Source organism: Oncorhynchus keta, chromosome 18 (genome assembly GCF_023373465.1).
Source record: "Oncorhynchus keta strain PuntledgeMale-10-30-2019 chromosome 18, Oket_V2, whole genome shotgun sequence".
Classification (NCBI taxonomy): domain Eukaryota; kingdom Metazoa; phylum Chordata; class Actinopteri; order Salmoniformes; family Salmonidae; genus Oncorhynchus; species Oncorhynchus keta.
Genome location: NC_068438.1, coordinates 53,056,823 through 53,084,715, shown reverse-complemented (window position 1 = coordinate 53,084,715; position 27,893 = coordinate 53,056,823). Strand labels below are relative to the sequence as shown.

General features: G+C 41.6%; 1 protein-coding gene and 1 long non-coding RNA gene across 3 annotated transcripts in view; both read right to left on the bottom strand.

The window, feature by feature from the left end:
* Nucleotides 1-55: 55 nt before the first annotated feature.
* The window catches only part of prcp (prolylcarboxypeptidase (angiotensinase C)), a 94,248-nt gene continuing 66,410 nt past the window's right edge, over nt 56-27,893 (bottom strand). The window contains 2 exon segments of the mRNA XM_052468711.1: nt 56-2,978; nt 26,611-26,798. Coding sequence (XP_052324671.1) covers nt 2,765-2,978; nt 26,611-26,798 — 402 coding nt within the window. The 3' untranslated portion in view covers nt 56-2,764.
* Nucleotides 22,974-24,716, bottom strand: LOC127908898 (uncharacterized). 2 transcript variants are annotated; one of them, XR_008068975.1, is made up of 4 exons: nt 24,398-24,716; nt 24,056-24,131; nt 23,524-23,599; nt 22,974-23,257 (listed from the first exon to the last, which is right to left on the bottom strand). It is a non-coding gene; the product is annotated as an uncharacterized LOC127908898 (long non-coding RNA). The 2 variants fall into 2 exon arrangements; XR_008068974.1 differs by having other exon boundaries at nt 24,056-24,716.

Genomic DNA, 27,893 nt, shown 5'->3' with positions numbered 1-27,893 from the left:
GCAAGTATTCCGGTTGTGAGTTTAGAGTTGACAAGATGACAAGACAAAAACAGTATCAAAATAACATTGCTTTTAATCTGGGAACAACACATGACAATAGCAGTAAGACATTAAATGGATATTACTGAACAGCCACAGCCATTAAAGGGATATTACTGAACAGCCACAGCAATTAAAGGGATATTACTCAACAGCCACAGCCATTAAAGGGATATTACTCAACAGCCACAGCAATTAAAGGGATATTACTGAACAGCCACTAAAGGGATATTACTCAACAGCCACAGCCATTAAAGGGATATTACTCAACAGCCACAGCCATTAAAGGGATATTACTCAACAGCCACAGCAATTAAAGGGATATTACTGAACAGCCACTAAAGGGATATTACTCAACAGCCACAGCCATTAAAGGGATATTACTTAACAGCCACAGCCATTAAAGGGATATTACTGAACAGCCACAGCCATTAAAGGGATATTACTGAACAGCCACAGCCATTAAAGGGATATTACTGAACAGCCACAGCCATTAAAGGGATATTACTGAACAGCCACAGCCATTAAAGGGATATTACTGAACAGCCACAGCCATTAAAAGGATATTACTGAACAGCCACAGCCATTAAAGGGATATTACTGAACAGCCACAGCCATTAAAGGGATATTACTGAACAGCCACAGCCATTAAAGGGATATTACTGAACAGCCACAGCCATTAAAGGGATATTACTGAACAGCCACAGCCATTAAAGGGATATTACTGAACAGCCACAGCCATTAAAGGGATATTACTGAACAGCCACAGCCATTAAAGGGATATTACTGAACAGCCACTAAAGGGATATTACTCAACAGCCACAGCCATTAAAGGGATATTACTGAACAGCCACAGCCATTAAAGGGATATTACTGAACAGCCATTAAAGGGATATTACTGAACAGCCATTAAAGGGATATTACTCAACAGCCACAGCCATTAAAGGGATATTACTCAACAGCCACAGCCATTAAAGGGATATTACTCAACAGCCACAGCCATTAAAGGGATATTACTGAACAGCCACAGCCATTAAAGGGATATTACTGAACAGCCACAGCAATTAAAGGGATATTACTGAACAGCCACTAAAGGGATATTACTCAACAGCCATTAAAGGGATATTACTCAACAGCCACAGCCATTAAAGGGATATTACTTAACAGCCACAGCCATTAAAGGGATATTACTGAACAGCCACTAAAGGGATATTACTCAACAGCCATTAAAGGGATATTACTCAACAGCCACAGCCATTAAAGGGATATTACTGAACAGCCACAGCCATTAAAGGGATATTACTGAACAGCCATTAAAGTCAATGAAACATGTTAACACGACATTGAGAGACACTGCTGGGTCCAGCCCTTCTGCTACCGTGGTTCAACATGGGTCTATTTCTGGACCAAATACAACTCAGGCCGTAGTATGAAAACTGTAAACTACAAGTGAATGTTATCAATTGTTTTGGAAAAACCCTTAGAATCCCTGACTAATGCTAATTGTAGTTTAACAGAAATGGTCCAATTACAACAAATTGTAAACACTAACAAAAAAAACAACATACGTTTTTCCTGAGAGTTGTTAAATAAATTATTTTTTTTTGTACTAATTATCCAATAAACACAATTGTTGTTCTGATATACAGTATGTATGTGTAAGCTATCAAACTTCAACTAAACACAATTCATAAATACTGTAACTGAATTAACTAATCTGGTGTTATGTGAAAATGTCTTTAATTTTCAAATTAAGAAAATATTTATTTCCGTTTTTAACATTTGATATTCTAGCCCTTTCTGACACTCTTATTGAAGAGAGACTTTGGCACGAAACAGAGAACACTGTAAACAATCATTGAAATCAACAAATCAACGTTGAAATTGTTACTTAACTAAACCTGATTATTGGTGTAAGTAGATCTTCACATCTTCACACTCAACACATCTGAAAAAACAATATTCCCCTGAAAATACATCAGTACATTCTGGTGGTAGAGAACGTTGGTATTATATGGCGCCCTATTCCCTACGTAGTGCACTTCTTTTTAAACAGGGTCCATATGGGCTCTGGTCAAAAGTAGTGCACTATATAGGGTATAGGGTCACTTTTTGGGATGCAAACAAAAGCCTTAAGTTTCAATGTCCACAGTAAGCATATCACTTAGAATCCATGTTCAATACATTGCTCCCTTCTTAGTAGTATGCTAGAGAGGGCATTGCAACAAAGCCACATGTTATATGCTATGGTCTTTCAGCTTCAGGTCGTCTGAGAGGCTGGGGCTTGCATCTACTGCCCTACTTCTGACCAGAGTCCTAGGGGGTCCTGGATAAAAGTAGTGCACTATATAGGGTATAGGGTCCCATAGTGTTCTGGTCTAAAGTAGTGCACTATATAGTGTATAGGGTCCCATAGTGTTCTGGTCTAAAGTAGTGCACTATATAGGGAATAGGGTGACATTTCAGGCCAACCCTGGGTGTTTAAGTTCAAAGTGATTTAGTCTGGAAGTTTTAGTTCTGCTTGATTTAGTAATTGTAGTAACAGAGTGCTTTAACCTGGGAGTTGTAGTTCGGAGTGACTTAGCATGGTAGTTGTAGTTCAGAGTGACTTAGCATGGGAGTTGTAGTTCAGAGTGATTTAACCTGGTAGTTGTAGTTCAGAATGATTTAGCCTTGCAGTTGTTGTTCAGAGTGATTTAACCTGGTAGTTGTAGTTCAGACTGATTTAACCTGGTATTCGTAGTTTCCTGGCCTGTGTGATCCACAGTTTGAAGTATTCCACCTCCTGGATGCGGGCTGAGAGGACGGTGTGAGGGTCATACTCGTTGTTGTAGCGTAGGTCCAGGTGGTGAGCTCCGTCAGGTATCACTATGGCAACCACCGAGTCAGAGATGTTTCGGGTCACCCCACCACTTGACCACGGGTCCAGTCCTCCGTTACTGTAAGAGTTTAGAGGAGAGGGATCAACCAATCACATAAGGAAGGAGGATCAAACAGTGAAGCAGAGTTAACATGGAATAACATCAGGCTTAACCTACATGGAATAACAACAGGCTTAACCTACATGGAATAACAACAGGCTTAACCTACATGGAATAACATCAGGCTTAACCTACATGGAATAACATCAGGCCTAACCTACGTGGAATAACATCAGGCCTAACCTACATGGAATAACATCAGGCTTAACCTACATGGAATAACATCAGGCTTAACCTACATGGAATAACATCTGGCTTAACCTACATGGAATAACATCAGGCCTAACCTACGTGGAATAACATCAGGCTTAACCTACATGGAATAACATCAGGCTTAACCTACATGAAATAACATCAGGCTTAACCTACATGGAATAACATCAGGCTTAACCTACATGGAATAACATCAGGCTTAACCTCCATGGAATAACATCAGGCTTAACCTACATGGAATAACATCAGGCTTAACCTACATGGAATAACATCAGGCTTAACCTACATGGAATAACATCAGGCAAAACCTACATGGAATAACATCAGGCAAAACCTACATGGAATAACATCAGGCTTAACCTCCGTGGAATAACATCAGGCTTAACCCACGTGGAATAACATCAGGCTTAACCTCCATGGAATAACATCAGGCAAAACCTACATGGAATAACATCAGGCTTAACCTACATGGAATAACATCAGGCTTAACCTACATGGAATAACATCAGGCTTAACCTACATGGAATAACATCAGGCTTAACCTCCGTGGAATAACATCAGGCTTAACCTACATGGAATAACATCAGGCAAAACCTACATGGAATAACATCAGGCTTAACCTACATGGAATAACATCAGGCTTAACCTACATGGAATAACATCAGGCCTAACCTACATGGAATAACAACAGGCTTAACCTACATGGAATAACATCAGGCTTAACCTACATGGAATAACATCAGGCTTAACCTCCATGGAATAACATCAGGCTTAACCTACGTGGAATAACATCAGGCTTAACCTACATGGAATAACAACAGGCTTAACCTACATGGAATAACAACAGGCTTAACCTACATGAAATAACAACAGGCTTAACCTACGTGGAATAACATCAGGCTTAACCTACATGGAATAACAACAGGCTTAACCTACATGGAATAACAACAGGCTTAACCTCCATGGAATAACATCAGGCTTAACCTCCATGGAATAACATCAGGCTTAACCTCAGGCTTAACCTCCATGGAATAACATCAGGCTTAACCTCAGGCTTAACCTCCATGGAATAACATCAGGCTTAACCTCAGGCTTAACCTCCATGGAATAACATCAGGCTTAACCTCAGGCTTAACCTACACAAAATAACATCAGGCTTAACCTACAATACTATAATACAGGTAAGAGGCAGTGCTGTATCATGAATACAGGTAAGAGGCAGTGCTGTATCATGAATACAGTCACAGATAAGAGGCAGTGCTGTATCATGAATAGAGTCACAGATAAGAGGCAGTGCTGTGTCATGAATACAGGTAAGAGGCAGTGCTGTATCATGAATACAGTCACAGGTAAGAGGCAGTGCTGTATCATGAATACAGGTAAGAGGCAGTGCTGTATCATGAATAAGGTCACAGGTAAGAGGCAGTGCTGTATCATGAATAGAGTCACAGATAAGAGGCAGTGCTGTATCATGAATACAGGTAAGAGGCAGTGCTGTATCATGAATACAGTCACAGGTAAGAGGCAGTGCTGTATCGTGAATAGAGTCACAGGTAAGAGGCAGTGTTGTATCATGAATAAGGTCACAGATAAGAGGCAGTGCTGTATCATGAATAGAGTCACAGATAAGAGGCAGTGCTGTATCATGAATACAGGTAAGAGGCAGTGCTGTATCATGAATACAGTCACAGGTAAGAGGCAGTGCTGTATCATGAATACAGGTAAGAGGCAGTGCTGTATCATGAATAGAGTCACAGGTAAGAGGCAGTGTTGTATCATGAATACAGTCACAGGTAAGAGGCAGTGCTGTATCATGAATACAGGTAAGAGGCAGTGCTGTATCATGAATAGAGTCACAGATAAGAGGCAGTGCTGTATCATGAATACAGTCACAGGTAAGAGGCAGTGTTGTATCATGAATAGAGTCACAGGTAAGAGGCAGTGCTGTATCATGAATACAGTCACAGATAAGAGGCAGTGCTGTATCATGAATACAGATAAGAGGCAGTGCTGTATCATGAATAGAGTCACAGATAAGAGGCAGTGCTGTATCATGAATAGAGTCACAGATAAGAGGCAGTGCTGTATCATGAATACAGGTAAGAGGCAGTGTTGTATCATGAATAGAGTCACAGATAAGAGGCAGTGCTGTATCATGAATAGAGTCACAGATAAGAGGCAGTGCTGTATCATGAATACAGTCACAGATAAGAGGCAGTGCTGTATCATGAATACAGGTAAGAGGCAGTGCTGTATCATGAATAGAGTCACAGGTAAGAGGCAGTGTTGTATCATGAATACAGTCACAGGTAAGAGGCAGTGCTGTATCATGAATACAGGTAAGAGGCAGTGCTGTATCATGAATAGAGTCACAGATAAGAGGCAGTGCTGTATCATGAATACAGTCACAGGTAAGAGGCAGTGTTGTATCATGAATAGAGTCACAGGTAAGAGGCAGTGCTGTATCATGAATACAGTCACAGATAAGAGGCAGTGCTGTATCATGAATACAGATAAGAGGCAGTGCTGTATCATGAATAGAGTCACAGATAAGAGGCAGTGCTGTATCATGAATAGAGTCACAGATAAGAGGCAGTGCTGTATCATGAATACAGGTAAGAGGCAGTGTTGTATCATGAATAGAGTCACAGATAAGAGGCAGTGCTGTATCATGAATAGAGTCACAGATAAGAGGCAGTGCTGTATCATGAATACAGTCACAGATAAGAGGCAGTGCTGTATCATGAATACAGGTAAGAGGCAGTGCTGTATCATGAATAGAGTCACAGATAAGAGGCAGTGCTGTATCATGAATAGAGTCACAGGTAAGAGGCAGTGCTGCATCATGAATACAGTCACAGGTAAGAGGCAGTGCTGTATCATGAATACAGTCACAGATAAGAGGCAGTGTTGTATCATGAATACAGTCACAGATAAGAGGCAGTGCTGTATCATCAATACAGGTAAGAGGCAGTGCTGTATCATGAATACAGGTAAGAGGCAGTGCTGTATCATGAATAGAGTCACAGATAAGAGGCAGTGCTGTATCATGAATAGAGTCACAGATAAGAGGCAGTGCTGTATCATGAATACAGTCACAGATAAGAGGCAGTGCTGTATCATGAATACAGGTAAGAGGCAGTGCTATATCATGAATACAGGTAAGAGGCAGTGCTGTATCATGAATACAGTCACAGATAAGAGGCAGTGCTGTATCATGAATACAGTCACAGATAAGAGGCAGTGCTGTATCATGAATACAGGTAAGAGGCAGTGCTGTATCATGAATACAGTCACAGATAAGAGGCAGTGCTGTATCATGAATACAGGTAAGAGGCAGTGCTGTATCATGAATACAGGTAAGAGGCAGTGCTGTATCATGAATAGAGTCACAGATAAGAGGCAGTGCTGCATCATGAATACAGTCACAGATAAGAGGCAGTGCTGTATCATCAATAGAGTCACAGATAAGAGGCAGTGCTGTATCATGAATAAGGTCACAGATAAGAGGCAGTGCTGTATCATGAATAAGGTCACAGATAAGAGGCAGTGCTGTATCATGAATAGAGTCACAGGTAAGAGGCAGTGCTGTATCATGAATACAGGTAAGAGGCAGTGCTGTATCATGAATACAGTCACAGGTAAGAGGCAGTGCTGTATCATGAATAGAGTCACAGGTAAGAGGCAGTGCTGTATCATGAATACAGGTAAGAGGCAGTGCTGTATCATGAATACAGGTAAGAGGCAGTGCTGTATCATGAATAGAGTCACAGGTAAGAGGCAGTGCTGTATCATGAATAGAGTCACAGGTAAGAGGCAGTGCTGTATCATGAATACAGTCACAGATAAGAGGCAGTGCTGTATCATGAATACAGTCACAGATAAGAGGCAGTGCTGTATCATGAATACAGTCACAGGTAAGAGGCAGTGTTGTATCATGAATACAGTAACAGGTAAGAGGCAGTGCTGTATCATGAATACAGGTAAGAGGCAGTGCTGTATCATGAATACAGGTAAGAAGCAGTGCTGTATCATGAATAGAGTCACAGGTAAGAGGCAGTGCTGTATCATGAATACAGTCACAGGTAAGAGGCAGTGCTGTATCATGAATACAGTCACAGATAAGAGGCAGTGCTGTATCATGAATACAGGTAAGAGGCAGTGCTGTATCATGAATAGAGTCACAGATAAGAGTCAGTGCTGTATCATGAATAGAGTCACAGATAAGAGTCAGTGCTGTATCATGAATACAGGTAAGAGGCAGTGCTGTATCATGAATAGAGTCACAGATAAGAGTCAGTGCTGTATCATGAATAGAGTCACAGGTAAGAGGCAGTGCTGTATCATGAATACAGTCACAGGTAAGAGGCAGTGCTGTATCATGAATAGAGTCACAGATAAGAGGCAGTGCTGTATCATGAATAGAGTCACAGGTAATAGGCAGTGCTGTATCATGAATATAGTCACAGATAAAAGGCAGTGCTGTATCATGAATAGAGTCACAGATAAGAGGCAGTGCTGTATCATGAATAGAGTCACAGATAAGAGTCAGTGCTGTATCACAAATACAGTCACAGATAAGAGGCAGTGCTGTATCATGAATACAGTCACAGATAAGAGGCAGTGCTGTATCATGAATACAGGTAATAGGCAGTGCTGTATCATGAATACAGGTAAGAGGCAGTGCTGTATCATGAATACAGGTAAGAGGCAGTGCTGTATCATGAATAGAGTCACAGATAAGAGGCAGTGCTGTATCATGAATAGAGTCACAGATAAGAGGCAGTGCTGTATCATGAATACAGTTAAGAGGCTGTGCTGTATCATGAATAGAGTCACAGATAAGAGGCAGTGCTGTATCATGAATAGAGTCACAGATAAGAGGCAGTGCTGTATCATGAATACAGGTAAGAGGCAGTGCTGTATCATGAATACAGTCACAGGTAAGAGGCAGTGCTGTATCATGAATAGAGTCACAGGTAAGAGGCAGTGCTGTATCATGAATAGAGTCACAGGTAAGAGGCAGTGCTGTATCATGAATACAGGTAAGAGGCAGTGCTGTATCATGAATACAGGTAAGAGGCAGTGCTGTATCATGAATAGAGTCACAGGTAAGAGGCAGTGCTGTATCATGAATACAGTCACAGATAAGAGGCAGTGCTGTATCATGAATACAGTCACAGATAAGAGGCAGTGCTGTATCATGAATACAGTCACAGGTAAGAGGCAGTGCTGTATCATAAATACAGGTAAGAGGCAGTGCTGTATCATGAATACAGTCACAGATAAGAGGCAGTGTTGTATCATGAATACAGTCAGAGATAAGAGGCAGTGCTGTATCATGAATATAGTCACAGATAAGAGGCAGTGCTGTATCATGAATAGAGTCACAGATAAGAGTCAGTGCTGTATCACAAATACAGTCACAGGTAAGAGGCAGTGCTGTATCATGAATAGAGTCACAGATAAGAGGCAGTGCTGTATCATGAATAGAGTCACAGATAAGAGTCAGTGCTGTATCATGAATACAGTCACAGGTAAGAGGCAGTGCTGTATCATGAATACAGTCACAGATAAGAGGCAGTGCTGTATCACGAATACAGGTAAGAGGCAGTGCTGTATCATGAATAGAGTCACAGATAAGAGTCAGTGCTGTATCATGAATAGAGTCACAGATAAGAGTCAGTGCTGTATCATGAATACAGGTAAGAGGCAGTGCTGTATCATGAATAGAGTCACAGATAAGAGTCAGTGCTGTATCATGAATAGAGTCACAGATAAGAGGCAGTGTTGTATCATGAATACAGTCACAGATAAGAGGCAGTGCTGTATCATGAATATAGTCACAGATAAGAGGCAGTGCTGTATCATGAATAGAGTCACAGATAAGAGTCAGTGCTGTATCACAAATACAGTCACAGGTAAGAGGCAGTGCTGTATCATGAATAGAGTCACAGATAAGAGGCAGTGCTGTATCATGAATAGAGTCACAGATAAGAGTCAGTGCTGTATCATGAATACAGTCACAGGTAAGAGGCAGTGCTGTATCATGAATACAGTCACAGATAAGAGGCAGTGCTGTATCATGAATACAGGTAAGAGGCAGTGCTGTATCATGAATAGAGTCACAGATAAGAGTCAGTGCTGTATCATGAATAGAGTCACAGATAAGAGTCAGTGCTGTATCATGAATACAGGTAAGAGGCAGTGCTGTATCATGAATATAGTCACAGATAAAAGGCAGTGCTGTATCATGAATAGAGTCACAGATAAGAGGCAGTGCTGTATCATGAATACAGTCACAGATAAGAGGCAGTGCTGTATCATGAATACAGGTAATAGGCAGTGCTGTATCATGAATACAGGTAAGAGGCAGTGCTGTATCATGAATACAGGTAAGAGGCAGTGCTGTATCATGAATAGAGTCACAGATAAGAGGCAGTGCTGTATCATGAATAGAGTCACAGATAAGAGGCAGTGCTGTATCATGAATAGAGTCACAGATAAGAGGCAGTGCTGTATCACAAATACAGTCACAGATAAGAGGCAGTGCTGTATCATGAATACAGTCACAGATAAGAGGCAGTGCTGTATCATGAATACAGGTAATAGGCAGTGCTGTATCATGAATACAGGTAAGAGGCAGTGCTGTATCATGAATACAGGTAAGAGGCAGTGCTGTATCATGAATAGAGTCACAGATAAGAGGCAGTGCTGTATCATGAATAGAGTCACAGATAAGAGGCAGTGCTGTATCATGAATAAGGTCACAGATAAGAGGCAGTGCTGTATCATGAATACAGGTAAGAGGCAGTGCTGTATCATGAATAGAGTCACAGATAAGAGTCAGTGCTGTATCATGAATAGAGTCACAGATAAGAGTCAGTGCTGTATCATGAATACAGGTAAGAGGCAGTGCTGTATCATGAATATAGTCACAGATAAAAGGCAGTGCTGTATCATGAATAGAGTCACAGATAAGAGGCAGTGCTGTATCATGAATAGAGTCACAGATAAGAGTCAGTGCTGTATCACAAATACAGTCACAGATAAGAGGCAGTGCTGTATCATGAATACAGTCACAGATAAGAGGCAGTGCTGTATCATGAATACAGGTAATAGGCAGTGCTGTATCATGAATACAGGTAAGAGGCAGTGCTGTATCATGAATACAGGTAAGAGGCAGTGCTGTATCATGAATAGAGTCACAGATAAGAGGCAGTGCTGTATCATGAATAGAGTCACAGATAAGAGGCAGTGCTGTATCATGAATAAGGTCACAGATAAGAGGCAGTGCTGTATCATGAATACAGGTAAGAGGCAGTGCTGTATCATGAATAGAGTCACAGATAAGAGGCAGTGCTGTATCATGAATACAGGTAAGAGGCTGTGCTGTATCATGAATAGAGTCACAGATAAGAGGCAGTGCTGTATCATGAATAGAGTCACAGATAAGAGGCAGTGCTGTATCATGAATACAGGTAAGAGGCAGTGCTGTATCATGAATACAGTCACAGGTAAGAGGCAGTGCTGTATCATGAATAGAGTCACAGGTAAGAGGCAGTGCTGTATCATGAATAGAGTCACAGGTAAGAGGCAGTGCTGTATCATGAATACAGGTAAGAGGCAGTGCTGTATCATGAATACAGGTAAGAGGCAGTGCTGTATCATGAATAGAGTCACAGGTAAGAGGCAGTGCTGTATCATGAATACAGTCACAGATAAGAGGCAGTGCTGTATCATGAATACAGTCACAGATAAGAGGCAGTGCTGTATCATGAATACAGTCACAGGTAAGAGGCAGTGCTGTATCATGAATACAGGTCAGAGGCAGTGCTGTATCATGAATACAGTCACAGATAAGAGGCAGTGCTGTATCATGAATATAGTCACAGATAAGAGGCAGTGCTGTATCATGAATAGAGTCACAGATAAGAGTCAGTGCTGTATCACGAATACAGTCACAGGTAAGAGGCAGTGCTGTATCATGAATACAGGTAAGAGGCAGTGTTGTATCATGAATAGAGTCACAGGTAAGAGGCAGTGCTGTATCATGAATAGAGTCACAGATAAGAGGCAGTGCTGTATCATGAATAGAGTCACAGGTAAGAGGCAGTGCTGTATCATGAATACAGTCACAGGTAAGAGGCAGTGCTGTATCATGAATACAGTCACAGATAAGAGGCAGTGCTGTATCATGAATAGAGTCACAGATAAGAGGCAGTGCTGTATCATGAATACAGTCACAGGTAAGAGGCAGTGCTGTATCATGAATACAGTCACAGATAAGAGGCAGTGCTGTATCATGAATACAGGTAAGAGGCAGTGCTGTATCATGAATACAGTCACAGATAAGAGGCAGTGCTGTATCATGAATACAGTCACAGATAAGAGGCAGTGCTGTATCATGAATACAGGTAAGAGGCAGTGCTGTATCATGAATACAGGTAAGAGGCAGTGCTGTATCATGAATACAGGTAAGAGGCAGTGCTGTATCATGAATACAGTCACAGATAAGAGGCAGTGCTGTATCATGAATACAGGTAAGAGGCAGTGCTGTATCATGAATACAGGTAAGAGGCAGTGCTGTATCATGAATAGAGTCACAGATAAGAGGCAGTGCTGTATCATGAATACAGTCACAGATAAGAGGCAGTGCTGTATCATGAATAGAGTCACAGATAAGAGGCAGTGCTGTATCATGAATAAGGTCACAGATAAGAGGCAGTGCTGTATCATGAATAAGGTCACAGATAAGAGGCAGTGCTGTATCATGAATAGAGTCACAGGTAAGAGGCAGTGCTGTATCATGAATACAGTCACAGATAAGAGGCAGTGCTGTATCATGAATACAGTCACAGATAAGAGGCAGTGCTGTATCATGAATACAGTCACAGGTAAGAGGCAGTGCTGTATCATGAATACAGGTCAGAGGCAGTGCTGTATCATGAATACAGTCACAGATAAGAGGCAGTGCTGTATCATGAATATAGTCACAGATAAGAGGCAGTGCTGTATCATGAATAGAGTCACAGATAAGAGTCAGTGCTGTATCACGAATACAGTCACAGGTAAGAGGCAGTGCTGTATCATGAATACAGGTAAGAGGCAGTGTTGTATCATGAATAGAGTCACAGGTAAGAGGCAGTGCTGTATCATGAATAGAGTCACAGATAAGAGGCAGTGCTGTATCATGAATAGAGTCACAGGTAAGAGGCAGTGCTGTATCATGAATACAGTCACAGGTAAGAGGCAGTGCTGTATCATGAATACAGTCACAGATAAGAGGCAGTGCTGTATCATGAATAGAGTCACAGATAAGAGGCAGTGCTGTATCATGAATACAGTCACAGGTAAGAGGCAGTGCTGTATCATGAATACAGTCACAGATAAGAGGCAGTGCTGTATCATGAATACAGGTAAGAGGCAGTGCTGTATCATGAATACAGGTAAGAGGCAGTGCTGTATCATGAATAGAGTCACAGATAAGAGGCAGTGCTGTATCATGAATACAGGTAAGAGGCAGTGCTGTATCATGAATACAGGTAAGAGGCAGTGCTGTATCATGAATAGAGTCACAGATAAGAGGCAGTGCTGTATCATGAATACAGTCACAGATAAGAGGCAGTGCTGTATCATGAATAGAGTCACAGATAAGAGGCAGTGCTGTATCATGAATACAGGTAAGAGGCAGTGCTGTATCATGAATACAGTCACAGATAAGAGGCAGTGCTGTATCATGAATACAGTCACAGATAAGAGGCAGTGCTGTATCATGAATACAGGTAAGAGGCAGTGCTGTATCATGAATACAGGTAAGAGGCAGTGCTGTATCATGAATACAGGTAAGAGGCAGTGCTGTATCATGAATACAGTCACAGATAAGAGGCAGTGCTGTATCATGAATACAGGTAAGAGGCAGTGCTGTATCATGAATACAGGTAAGAGGCAGTGCTGTATCATGAATAGAGTCACAGATAAGAGGCAGTGCTGTATCATGAATACAGTCACAGATAAGAGGCAGTGCTGTATCATGAATAGAGTCACAGATAAGAGGCAGTGCTGTATCATGAATAAGGTCACAGATAAGAGGCAGTGCTGTATCATGAATAAGGTCACAGATAAGAGGCAGTGCTGTATCATGAATAGAGTCACAGGTAAGAGGCAGTGCTGTATCATGAATACAGGTAAGAGGCAGTGCTGTATCATGAATACAGTCACAGGTAAGAGGCAGTGCTGTATCATGAATAGAGTCACAGGTAAGAGGCAGTGCTGTATCATGAATACAGGTAAGAGGCAGTGCTGTATCATGAATACAGGTAAGAGGCAGTGCTGTATCATGAATAGAGTCACAGGTAAGAGGCAGTGCTGTATCATGAATAGAGTCACAGGTAAGAGGCAGTGCTGTATCATGAATACAGTCACAGATAAGAGGCAGTGCTGTATCATGAATACAGTCACAGATAAGAGGCAGTGCTGTATCATGAATACAGTCACAGGTAAGAGGCAGTGCTGTATCATGAATACAGTCACAGATAAGAGGCAGTGTTGTATCATGAATACAGTCACAGATAAGAGGCAGTGCTGTATCATGAATAGAGTCACAGATAAGAGGCAGTGCTGTATCATGAATAGAGTCACAGATAAGAGGCAGTGCTGTATCATGAATAGAGTCACAGATAAGAGTCAGTGCTGTATCACAAATACAGTCACAGATAAGAGGCAGTGCTGTATCATGAATACAGTCACAGATAAGAGGCAGTGCTGTATCATGAATACAGTCACAGGTAAGAGGCAGTGCTGTATCATGAATACAGTCACAGATAAGAGGCAGTGTTGTATCATGAATACAGTCACAGATAAGAGGCAGTGCTGTATCATGAATAGAGTCACAGATAAGAAAGAGGCAGTGCTGTATCATGAATATAGTCACAGATAAGAGGCAGTGCTGTATCATGAATAGAGTCACAGATAAGAGGCAGTGCTGTATCATGAATAGAGTCACAGATAAGAGTCAGTGCTGTATCACAAATACAGTCACAGATAAGAGGCAGTGCTGTATCATGAATACAGTCACAGATAAGAGGCAGTGCTGTATCATGAATACAGGTAATAGGCAGTGCTGTATCATGAATACAGGTGAGAGGCAGTGCTGTATCATGAATACAGGTAAGAGGCAGTGCTGTATCATGAATAGAGTCACAGATAAGAGGCAGTGCTGTATCATGAATAGAGTCACAGATAAGAGGCAGTGCTGTATCATGAATAAGGTCACAGATAAGAGGCAGTGCTGTATCATGAATACAGGTAAGAGGCAGTGCTGTATCATGAATAGAGTCACAGATAAGAGGCAGTGCTGTATCATGAATACAGGTAAGAGGCAGTGCTGTATCGTGAATAGAGTCACAGATAAGAGGCAGTGCTGTATCATGAATAGAGTCACAGATAAGAGGCAGTGCTGCATCATGAATAAGGTCACAGATAAGAGGCAGTGCTGTATCATGAATAGAGTCACAGGTAAGAGGCAGTGCTGTATCATGAATACAGGTAAGAGGCAGTGCTGTATCATGAATACAGTCACAGGTAAGAGGCAGTGCTGTATCATGAATACAGTCACAGATAAGAGGCAGTGCTGTATCATGAATAAGGTCACAGATAAGAGGCAGTGCTGTATCATGAATACAGGTAAGAGGCAGTGCTGTATCATGAATAGAGTCACAGATAATAGGCAGTGTTGTATCATGAATACAGGTAAGAGGCAGTGCTGTATCATGAATACAGGTAAGAGGCAGTGCTGTATCATGAATAGAGTCACAGGTAAGAGGCAGTGCTGTATCATGAATACAGTCACAGATAAGAGGCAGTGCTGTATCATGAATAAGGTCACAGATAAGAGGCAGTGCTGTATCATGAATACAGGTAAGAGGCAGTGCTGTATCATGAATAGAGTCACAGATAAGAGGCAGTGTTGTATCATGAATACAGGTAAGAGGCAGTGCTGTATCATGAATACAGGTGAGAGGCAGTGCTGTATCATGAATACAGGTAAGAGGCAGTGCTGTATCATGAATAGAGTCACAGATAAGAGGCAGTGTTGTATCATGAATAGAGTCACAGATAAGAGGCAGTGCTGTATCATGAATACAGATAAGAGGCAGTGCTGTATCATGAATACAGGTAAGAGGCAGTGCTGTATCATGAATAGAGTCACAGATAAGAGGCAGTGCTGTATCATGAATACAGGTAAGAGGCAGTGCTGTATCATGAATAGAGTCACAGATAAGAGGCAGTGCTGTATCATGAATAGAGTCACAGATAAGAGGCAGTGCTGCATCATGAATAAGGTCACAGATAAGAGGCAGTGCTGTATCATGAATAGAGTCACAGGTAAGAGGCAGTGCTGTATCATGAATACAGGTAAGAGGCAGTGCTGTATCATGAATACAGTCACAGGTAAGAGGCAGTGCTGTATCATGAATAGAGTCACAGGTAAGAGGCAGTGCTGTATCATGAATACAGGTAAGAGGCAGTGCTGTATCATGAATACAGGTAAGAGGCAGTGCTGTATCATGAATAGAGTCACAGGTAAGAGGCAGTGCTGTATCATGAATACAGTCACAGATAAGAGGCAGTGCTGTATCATGAATACAGTCACAGATAAGAGGCAGTGCTGTATCATGAATACAGTCACAGGTAAGAGGCAGTGCTGCATCATGAATAAGGTCACAGATAAGAGGCAGTGCTGCATCATGAATAAGGTCACAGGTAAGAGGCAGTGCTGTATCATGAATATAGTCACAGATAAGAGGCAGTGCTGTATCATGAATAGAGTCACAGATAAGAGTCAGTGCTGTATCACAAATACAGTCACAGGTAAGAGGCAGTGCTGTATCATGAATAGAGTCACAGATAAGAGGCAGTGCTGTATCATGAATAGAGTCACAGATAAGAGTCAGTGCTGTATCACGAATACAGTCACAGGTAAGAGGCAGTGCTGTATCATGAATACAGGTAAGAGGCAGTGTTGTATCATGAATAGAGTCACAGGTAAGAGGCAGTGCTGTATCATGAATACAGGTAAGAGGCAGTGCTGTATCATGAATACAGGTAAGAGGCAGTGCTGTATCATGAATACAGGTAAGAGGCAGTGCTGTATCATGAATACAGGTAAGAGGCAGTGCTGTATCATGAATACAGTCACAGGTAAGAGGCAGTGCTGTATCATGAATACAGTCACAGGTAAGAGGCAGTGCTGTATCATGAATACAGGTAAGAGGCAGTGCTGTATCATGAATACAGGTAAGAGGCAGTGCTGTATCATGAATAGAGTCACAGATAAGAGGCAGTGCTGTATCATGAATACAGTCACAGATAAGAGGCAGTGCTGTATCATGAATACAGGTAAGAGGCAGTGCTGTATCATGAATACAGTCACAGATAAGAGGCAGTGCTGTATCATGAATACAGGTAAGAGGCAGTGCTGTATCATGAATACAGGTAAGAGGCAGTGCTGTATCATGAATAGAGTCACAGATAAGAGGCAGTGCTGTATCATGAATACAGTCACAGATAAGAGGCAGTGCTGTATCATGAATACAGGTAAGAGGCAGTGCTGTATCATGAATACAGGTAAGAGGCAGTGCTGTATCATGAATACAGGTAAGAGGCAGTGCTGTATCATGAATAGAGTCACAGATAAGAGGCAGTGCTGTATCATGAATACAGTCACAGATAAGAGGCAGTGCTGTATCATGAATACAGGTAAGAGGCAGTGCTGTATCATGAATACAGTCACAGGTAAGAGGCAGTGCTGTATCATGAATACAGGTAAGAGGCAGTGCTGTATCATGAATACAGTCACAGGTAAGAGGCAGTGCTGTATCATGAATAGAGTCACAGGTAAGAGGCAGTGCTGTATCATGAATACAGTCACAGGTAAGAGGCAGTGCTGTATCATGAATACAGGTAAGAGGCAGTGCTGTATCATGAATACAGTCACAGGTAAGAGGCAGTGCTGTATCATGAATACAGTCACAGGTAAGAGGCAGTGCTGTATCATGAATACAGGTAAGAGGCAGTGCTGTATCATGAATACAGGTAAGAGGCAGTGCTGTATCATGAATACAGTCACAGATAAGAGGCAGTGCTGTATCATGAATACAGTCACAGGTAAATGGCGTTCTTCGGCCCGACGTGATAGCCTTAAATGTTTGGCCCGACGTGTGCTTAAAACTCTTGCCAACATATTAAAATAACAATAAATTACATATTTTAATTTAAAATGTTATTTTGATAAGTAAATTCATACCCAATGTCATTCTTCCACCAGAAGACATAGTCTAGATAAACCTCTGGATGTTAGTTATTTTGGTCATGTTGATACAGACGTTCATTATTTCTGCGAAGTTGCTATGCAAAAGGCCTGGTCGTCGGTTCTAAACAAAATGGTCGCTAATTCAGGCTGCATAACGTTCTTGTCACCTGCTAGCTAGCTCAGCTAACTCAGCTAACTCAGCTAACTCAGCTAGCTCAGCTAACTCAGCTAACTCAGCTAGCTCAGCTAACTCAGCTAACTCAGCTAACTCAGCTAGCTCAGCTAACTCAGCTAACTCAGTTAACTCAGCTAACTCAGCTAACTCAGCTAGCTCAGCTAACTCAGCTAACTCAGTAACGTCAAACATTGAACCTGGAATGACAGGACACTCGCTGCATTTTCCTTTGAGCCTTTTTTTCCATTTACTTGGATATGTCCATGATACTGACGATGTGTGATTTCGACTGGCTCAGGAAAAAAGTTGTTGTGTCTGGGAAACATTCATTCATTCTATGTACAGATATCGAAATTAAAAAGTTAACCATTGTTTCCGAGGTCAGACAGCGAGGCTTATTTTAACCCCCGCTGTACCAAACTAAATGTTAATTTAACCCCCGCTGTACCAAACTAAATGCTAGGTTTATATTAACCCCCGCTGTACCAAACTAAATGCTTATATTAACACCCGCTGTACCAAACTAAATGCTAGGTTTATATTAACCCCGCTGTACCAAACTAAATGCTTATATTAACACCCGCTGTACCAAACTAAATGCTAGGTTTATATTAACCCCGCTGTACCAAACTAAATGCTAGGTTTATATTAACCCCGCTGTACCAAACTAAATGCTAGGTTTATATTAACCCCGCTGTACCAAACTAAATGCTAGGTTTATATTAACCCCGCTGTACCAAACTAAATGCTAGGTTTATATTAACCCCGCTGTACCAAACTAAATGCTAGGTTTATATTAACCCCGCTGTACCAAACTAAATGCTAGGTTTATATTAACCCCGCTGTACCAAACTAAATGCTAGGTTTATATTAACCCCCGCTGTACCAAACTAAATGCTAGGTTTATATTAACCCCGCTGTACCAAACTAAATGCTAGGTTTATATTAACCCCCACTGTACCAAACTAAATGCTAGGTTTATATTAACCCCGCTGTACCAAACTAAATGCTAGGTTTATATTAACCCCCGCTGTACCAAACTAAATGCTAGGTTTATATTAACCCCGCTGTACCAAACTAAATGCTAGGTTTATATTAAACCCCGCTGTACCAAACTAAATGCTAGGTTTATATTAACCCCCGCTGTACCAAACTAAATGCTAGGTTTATATTAACCCCGCTGTACCAAACTAAATGCTAGGTTTATATTAACCCCGCTGTACCAAACTAAATGCATATATAAAGCCCCGCTGTACCAAACTAAATGTTCATTTAACCCCCGCTGTACCAAACTAAATGCTAGGTTTATATTAACCCCGCTGTACCAAACTAAATGCATATATAAAGCCCCGCTGTACCAAACTAAATGTTCATTTAACCCCCGCTGTACCAAACTAAATGCTAGGTTTATATTAACCCCGCTGTAGCAAACTAAATGTTCATTTAACCCCCGCTGTACCAAACTAAATGCTAGGTTTATATTAACCCCGCTGTACCAAACTAAATGCATATATAAAGCCCCGCTGTACCAAACTAAATGTTCATTTAACCCCAGCTGTACCAAACTAAATGCTAGGTTTATATTAACCCCGCTGTAGCAAACTAAATGTTCATTTAATCCCCGCTGTACCAAACTAAATACTAGGTTTATAATAACCCTGCTGTACCAAACTAAATGCATATATAAAGCCCCGCTGTACCAAACTAAATGTTAATTTAACCCCCGCTGTACCAAACTAAATGCTAGGTTTATATTAACCCCGCTGTAGCAAACTAAATGTTCATTTAACCCCCGCTGTACCAAACTAAATGCTAGGTTTATATTAACCCCCGCTGTACCAAACTAAATGCTAGGTTTATATTAACCCCGCTGTACCAAACTAAATGTTCATTTAACCCCCGCTGTACCAAACTAAATGTTCATTTAACCCCCGCTGTACCAAACTAAATGTTCATTTAACCCCCGCTGTACCAAACTAAATGCTTATATTAAGCCCCGCTGTACCAAACTAAATGTTCATTTAACCCCCGCTGTACCAAACAAAATGTTCATTTAACCCCCGCTGTACCAAACTAAATGCTTATATTAAGCCCCGCTGTACCAAACTAAATGTTCATTTAACCCCCGCTGTACCAAACTAAATGCTAGGTTTATATTAACCCCGCTGTAGCAAACTAAATGTTCATTTAACCCCCGCTGTACCAAACTAAATGCGAGGTTTATATTAACCCCCGCTGTACCAAACTAAATGCTAGGTTTATATTAACCCCGCTGTAACAAACTAAATGTTCATTTAACCCCCGCTGTACCAAACTAAATGTTCATTTAACCCCCGCTGTACCAAACTAAATGTTCATTTAACCCCCGCTGTACCAAACTAAATGTTCATTTAACCCCCGCTGTACCAAACTAAATGTTCATTTAACCCCCGCTGTACCAAACTAAATGTTCATTTAACCCCCGCTGTACCAAACTAGATGCTTATATTAACCCCCGCTGTACCAAACTAGATGCTCGGTTTATATTAACCCCCGCTGTACCAAACTAGATGCTTATATTAACCCCCGCTGTACCAAACTAGATGCTCGGTTTATATTAACCCCCGCTGTACCAAACTAAATGCTTATATTAACCCCCGCTGTACCAAACTAAATGCTAGGTTTATATTAACCCCCGCTGTACCAAACTAAATGCTTATATTAACCCCCGCTGTACCAAACTAGATGCTAGGTTTATATTAACCCCCGCTGTACCAAACTAAATGCTTATTTTAACCCCCGCTGTACCAAACTAAATGCTAGGTTTATATTAACCCCCGCTGTACCAAACTAAATGCCTGACTCATATTAACCCCCACTGTACCAAACTAAATGCTAGGTTTATATTAACCCCCGCTGTACCAAACTAAATGCTTATATTAACCCCCGCTGTACCAAACTAGATGCTAGGCTTATATTAACCCCCGCTGTACCAAACTAAATGCTAGGTTTATATTAACCCCCGCTGTACCAAACTAGATGCTAGGTTTATATTAACCCCCGCTGTACCAAACTAAATGCTAGGTTTATATTAACCCCCGCTGTACCAAACTAAATGCCTGACTCATATTAACCCCCACTGTACCAAACTAAATGCTAGGTTTATATTAACCCCCGCTGTACCAAACTAAATGCTTATATTAACCCCCGCTGTACCAAACTAGATGCTAGGCTTATATTAACCCCCGCTGTACCAAACTAAATGCTAGGTTTATATTAACCCCCGCTGTACCAAACTAGATGCTAGGTTTATATTAACCCCCGCTGTACCAAACTAAATGCTAGGTTTATATTAACCCCCGCTGTACCAAACTAAATGCCTGACTCATATTAACCCCCACTGTACCAAACTAAATGCTAGGTTTATATTAACCCCCGCTGTACCAAACTAAATGCTTATATTAACCCCCGCTGTACCAAACTAGATGCTAGGCTTATATTAACCCCCGCTGTACCAAACTAAATGCTAGGTTTATATTAACCCCCGCTGTACCAAACTAGATGCTAGGTTTATATTAACCCCCGCTGTACCAAACTAAATGCTTATATTAACCCCTGCTGTACCATACTAGATGTACCAAACTAAATGCTTGACTGGAAGCCAGGGGAAATAACGTGTGAGTTGAGATAAACACCCGAGAGGATTCAGACAGCAACATACTGTAGATGTGGTAAAACAAACTCAACCAAAACAATGGAATTGCCATGGAAACGCATGGGGGGGGATACTGTGGGGGAATGACACCGATTTCCCCACCCGACCCAAATTAGCATTTAGAATATTGTGTATATGTGTATATTACACATTATTTTGAGGTAAAAATCAGAGTATAATGCTTGTATGGATGTCAACTCAAACACATGTATGTTATCGTCACCCCAATCAAAGGCATTACAGTTAAAAAACGACTGACGACCACCACTGGTTTCTGTATGCTGGCTATACTAACCAGCTTACACGAATGGGAGTTAGCATTTAGCAGCCACTTCCTCTGTATATAGTGTCGCCATTGTTATTTTACTGCTGCTCTTTAATTACTTGTTACTTTTATTTCGTATTCTTATCCGTGTTTTTTTTTAAACAGCTTCGTTGGTTAGAGGCTTGTAAGTAAGCAGTTCACTGTGAGGTCTACTACACCTGATGTATTCAGCAGTTCACTGTGAGGTCTACTACACCTGATGTATTCAGCATTTCACTGTGAGGTCTACTACACCTGTTGTATTCAGCATTTCACTGTAAGGTCTACTACACCTGTAGTATTCAGCATTTCACTGTCAGGTCTACTACACCTGTTGTATTCAGCATTTCACTGTCAGGTCTACTACACCTGATGTATTCAGCATTTCACTGTCTACTACACCTGTTGTATTCAGCAGTTCACTGTGAGGTCTACTACACCTGTTGTATTCAGCAGTTCACTGTACTACTACACCTGTTGTATTCAGCATTTCACTGTGAGGTCTACTACACCTGTTGTATTCAGCATTTCACTGTAAGGTCTACTACACCTGTTGTATTCAGCATTTCACTGTAAGGTCTACTACACCTGATGTATTCAGCAGTTCACTGTCAGGTCGATATACCTGTTGTATTCAGCATTTCACTGTAAGGTCTACTACACCTGTTGTATTCAGCAGTTCACTGTCAGGTCTACTACACCTGTTGTATTCAGCAGTTCACTGTCAGGTCTACTACACCTGTTGTATTCAGCATTTCACTGTCAGGTCTACTACACCTGTTGTATTCAGCATTTCACTGTCAGGTCTACTACACCTGATGTATTCAGCATTTCACTGTCAGGTCTACTACACCTGTTGTATTCAGCATTTCACTGTAAGGTCTACTACACCTGTTGTATTCAGCATTTCACTGTAAGGTCTACTACACCTGTTGTATTCAGCATTTCACTGTAAGGTCTACTACACCTGTTGTAGTCAGCATTTCACTGTCAGGTCTACTACACCTGTTGTATTCAGCATTTCACTGTCAGGTCTACTACACCTGTTGTATTCAGCATTTCACTGGCAGGTCTACTACACCTGTTGTATTCAGCAGTTCACTGTAAGGCCTACTACACCTGTTGTATTGAGCAGTTCACTGTCAGGTCTACTACACCTGTTGTATTAAGCATTTCACTGTAAGGTCTACTACACCTGTTGTATTCAGCATTTCACAGTGAGGTCTACTACACCTTTTGTATTCAGCATTTCACTGTAAGGTCTACTACACCTGTTGTATTCAGCATTTCACTGTGAGGTCTACTACACCTGTTGTATTCAGCATTTCACAGTGAGGTCTACTACACCTGTTCTATTCAGCATTTCACTGTAAGGTCTACTACACCTGTTGTATTCAGCATTTCACTGTGAGGTCTACTACACCTGTTGTATTCAGCATTTCACAGTGAGGTCTACTACACCTGTTGTATTCAGCATTTCACTGTAAGGTCTACTACACCTGTTGTATTCAGCATTTCACTTTGAGGTCTACTACACCTGTTGTATTAAGCATTTCACTGTAAGGTCTACTACACCTGTTGTATTCAGCATTTCACTGTGAGGTCTACTACACCTGTTCTATTCAGCATTTCACTGTAAGGTCTACTACACCTGTTGTATTCAGCATTTCACAGTGAGGTCTACTACACCTGTTCTATTCAGCATTTCACTGTAAGGTCTACTACACCTGTTATATTCAGCATTTCACTGTGAGGTCTACTACACCTGTTGTATTCAGCATTTCACAGTGAGGTCTACTACACCTGTTGTATTCAGCATTTCACTGTAAGGTCTACTACACCTGTTGTATTCAGCATTTCACTTTGAGGTCTACTACACCTGTTGTATTAAGCATTTCACTGTAAGGTCTACTACACCTGTTGTATTCAGCATTTCACTGTGAGGTCTACTACACCTGTTGTATTAAGCATTTCACTGTAAGGTCTACTACACCTGTTGTATTCAGCATTTCACTGTCAGGTCTACTACACCTGTTGTATTCAGCATTTCACTGTCAGGTCTACTACACCTGATGTATTCAGCATTTCACTGTCAGGTCTACTACACCTGTTGTATTCAGCATTTCACTGTAAGGTCTACTACACCTGTTGTATTCAGCATTTCACTGTGAGGTCTACTACACCTGTTGTATTCAGCATTTCACAGTGAGGTCTACTACACCTGTTCTATTCAGCATTTCACTGTAAGGTCTACTACACCTGTTGTATTCAGCATTTCACTGTGAGGTCTACTACACCTGTTGTATTCAGCATTTCACAGTGAGGTCTACTACACCTGTTGTATTCAGCATTTCACTGTAAGGTCTACTACACCTGTTGTATTCAGCATTTCACTTTGAGGTCTACTACACCTGTTGTATTAAGCATTTCACTGTAAGGTCTACTACACCTGTTGTATTCAGCATTTCACTGTGAGGTCTACTACACCTGTTCTATTCAGCATTTCACTGTAAGGTCTACTACACCTGTTGTATTCAGCATTTCACAGTGAGGTCTACTACACCTGTTCTATTCAGCATTTCACTGTAAGGTCTACTACACCTGTTGTATTCAGCATTTCACTGTGAGGTCTACTACACCTGTTGTATTCAGCATTTCACAGTGAGGTCTACTACACCTGTTGTATTCAGCATTTCACTGTAAGGTCTACTACACCTGTTGTATTCAGCATTTCACTTTGAGGTCTACTACACCTGTTGTATTAAGCATTTCACTGTAAGGTCTACTACACCTGTTGTATTCAGCATTTCACTGTGAGGTCTACTACACCTGTTGTATTAAGCATTTCACTGTAAGGTCTACTACACCTGTTGTATTCAGCATTTCACAGTGAGGTCTACTACACCTGTTCTGTTCAGCATTTCACTGTAAGGTCTACTACACCTGTTGTATTCAGCATTTCACTGTAAGGTCTACTACACCTGTTGTATTCAGCATTTCACTGAGAGGTCTACTACACCTGTTGTATTCAGCCTTTCACTGTGAGGTCTACTACACCTGATGTATTCAGCATTTCACTGTGAGGTCTACTACACCTGTTCTATTCAGCATTTCACTGTAAGGTCTACTACACCTGTTGTATTCAGCATTTCACTGTAAGGTCTACTACACCTGTTGTATTCAGCATTTCACTGAGAGGTCTACTACACCTGTTGTATTCAGCATTTCACTGTAAGGTCTACTACACCTGTTGTATTCGGTGCATGTGACTAATAAAATTTGCTTTGATTTGGAGCTGTTATGCAGCAAAAACGGCATAGTGTGCCTGTAACGGCCAGAACAGCACGGCTTGGAACGCTGCTTGTCCAATCAGCATCCTGGATCCAGAGAACAACAGGGTATTATTTAAGATGACTGAACCTCTGGCTAGCAGTGTATTATTTAAGATGGCTGAACCTCTATTGGGTAACAGTGTATTAATTAAGATGGCTGAACCTCTATTGGGTAACAGTGTATTAATTAAGATGGCTGAACCTCTATTGGGTAACAGTGTATTAATTAAGATGGCTGAACATCTATTGGGTAACAGTGTATTAATTAAGATGGCTGAACATCTATTGGGTAACAGTGTATTAATTAAGATGGCTGAACCTCTATTGGGTAACAGTGTATTAATTAACATGGCTGAACCTCTGGGTAACAGTGTATTAATTAAGATGGCTGAACATCTATTGGGTAACAGTGTATTAATTAAGATGGCTGAATCTCTATTGGGTAACAGTGTATTAATTAACATGGCTGAACCTCTGGGTAACAGTGTATTAATTAAGATGGCTGAACCTCTATTGGGTAACAGTGTATTAATTAACATGGCTGAACCTCTGGGTAACAGTGTATTAATTAAGATGGCTGAACCTCTATTGGGTAACAGTGTATTAATTAAGATGGCTGAACCTCTATTGGGTAACAGTGTATTAATTAAGATGGCTGAATCTCTATTGGGTAACAGGGTATTAATTAAGATGGCTGAACATCTATTGGGTAACAGTGTATTAATTAAGATGGCTGAACATCTATTGGGTAACAGTGTATTAATTAAGATGGCTGAACCTCTATTGGGTAACAGTGTATTAATTAAGATGGCTGAACCTCTATTGGGTAACAGTGTATTAATTAAGATGGCTGAACATCTATTGGGTAACAGTGTATTAATTAAGATGGCTGAACCTCTATTGGGTAACAGTGTATTAATTAACATGGCTGAACCTCTATTGGGTAACAGTGTATTAATTAAGATGGCTGAATCTCTATTGGGTAACAGTGTATTAATTAAGATGGCTGAACCTCTATTGGGTAACAGTGTATTAATTAAGATGGCTGAACCTCTGGGTAACAGTGTATTAAATAAGATGGCTGAACCTCTATTGGGTAACAGTGTATTAATTAAGATGGCTGAACCTCTGGGTAACAGTGTATTAATTAAGATGGCTGAACCTCTATTGGGTAACAGTGTATTAATTAAGATGGCTGAACCTCTATTGGGTAACAGTGTATTAATTAAGATGGCTGAACCTCTGGGTAACAGTGTATTAATTAAGATGGCTGAACCTCTGGGTAACAGTGTATTAATTAAGATGGCTGAACCTCTATCGGGTAACAGTGTATTAATTAAGATGGCTGAACCTCTATTGGGTAACAGTGTATTAATTAAGCATTAAGACATGAGAACCTGTTGATTACCGTGAATAACACATGGCGAGGGCTGTACTAAGGCATGGTCCAAGTTAGATTGACAAGTCCGGGGAGCAATGTCAGTCGCAATCTCCAGTTACATGGTCACAGCTAAATCTCCTGTCCCTCGCTCAGTAAAATCAGCAGGTGTTAGTTTACCTGAAGATGATGTTGCTGTGAGACGCGATGTCCAATCCTCCGTAAACGGTCGCTGCCCAGTCAGCCCGAGGACGCACCCCGAACAGGGAGTTGCACTCATCTGAGAAGGCCTGGAAGTTCCAGTCCTGGGGCTCAAACATGTCCTGCACCCCATCAGTGCAGAGTGGCATCACCATCTCTGTACACGCCTGGGGGAGGAAGAGGGGGCAAGGAGCTGTTAAGGACAGAAACCAAGGTGACCTACTGCTCTTCAGACATCTAAACATTTACTGCATAGGCTAACAGGGTCCATCTAGAGGACCAGGCTAACAGGGTCCATCTAGAGGACCAGGCTAACAGGGTCCATATAGAGGACCAGACTAGAGGACCAGACTAGAGGACCAGGCTAACAGGGTCCATATAGAGGACCAGGCTAACAGGGTCCATCTAGAGGACCAGGCTAACAGGGTCCATCTAGAGGACCAGACTAGAGGACCAGACTAGAGGACCAGGCTAACAGGGTCCATATAGAGGACAAGGCTAACAGGGTCCATCTAGAGGACCAGGCTAACAGGGTCCATCTAGAGGACCAGGCTAACAGGGTTCATCTAGAGGACCAGGCTAACAGGGTCCATCTAGAGGACCAGGCTAACAGGGTCCATCTAGAGGACCAGGCTAACAGGGTCCATCTAGAGGACCAGGCTAACAGGGTCCATCTAGAGGACCAGGCTAACAGGGTTCATCTAGAGGACCAGGCTAACAGGGTCCATATAGAGGACCAGGCTAACAGGGTCCATATAGAGGACCAGGCTAACAGGGTTCATCTAGAGGACCAGGCTAACAGGGTCCATATAGAGGACCAGGCTAACAGGGTCCATATAGAGGACCAGGCTAACAGGGTCCATATAGAGGACCAGGCTAACAGGGTCCATCTAGAGGACCAGGCTAACAGGGTCCATCTAGAGGACCAGGCTAACAGGGTCCATATAAAGGACCAGGCTAACAGGGTCCATCTAGAGGACCAGGCTAACAGGGTCCATCTAGAGGACCAGGCTAACAGGGTCCATATAAAGGACCAGGCTAGAGGAGCAGACTAGAGGGACCATATAGAGGACCAGACTAGAGGACCAGACTAACATTCTCCATATAGAGGACCAGATTACAGGATCCATATAGAGGACCAGACTACAGGGTCCATATAGAGGACCAGGCTAACAGGATCCATATAGAGGACCAGACTACAGGGTCCATATAGAGGACCAGACTAACAGGATCCATATAGAGGACCAGACTACAGGGTCCAT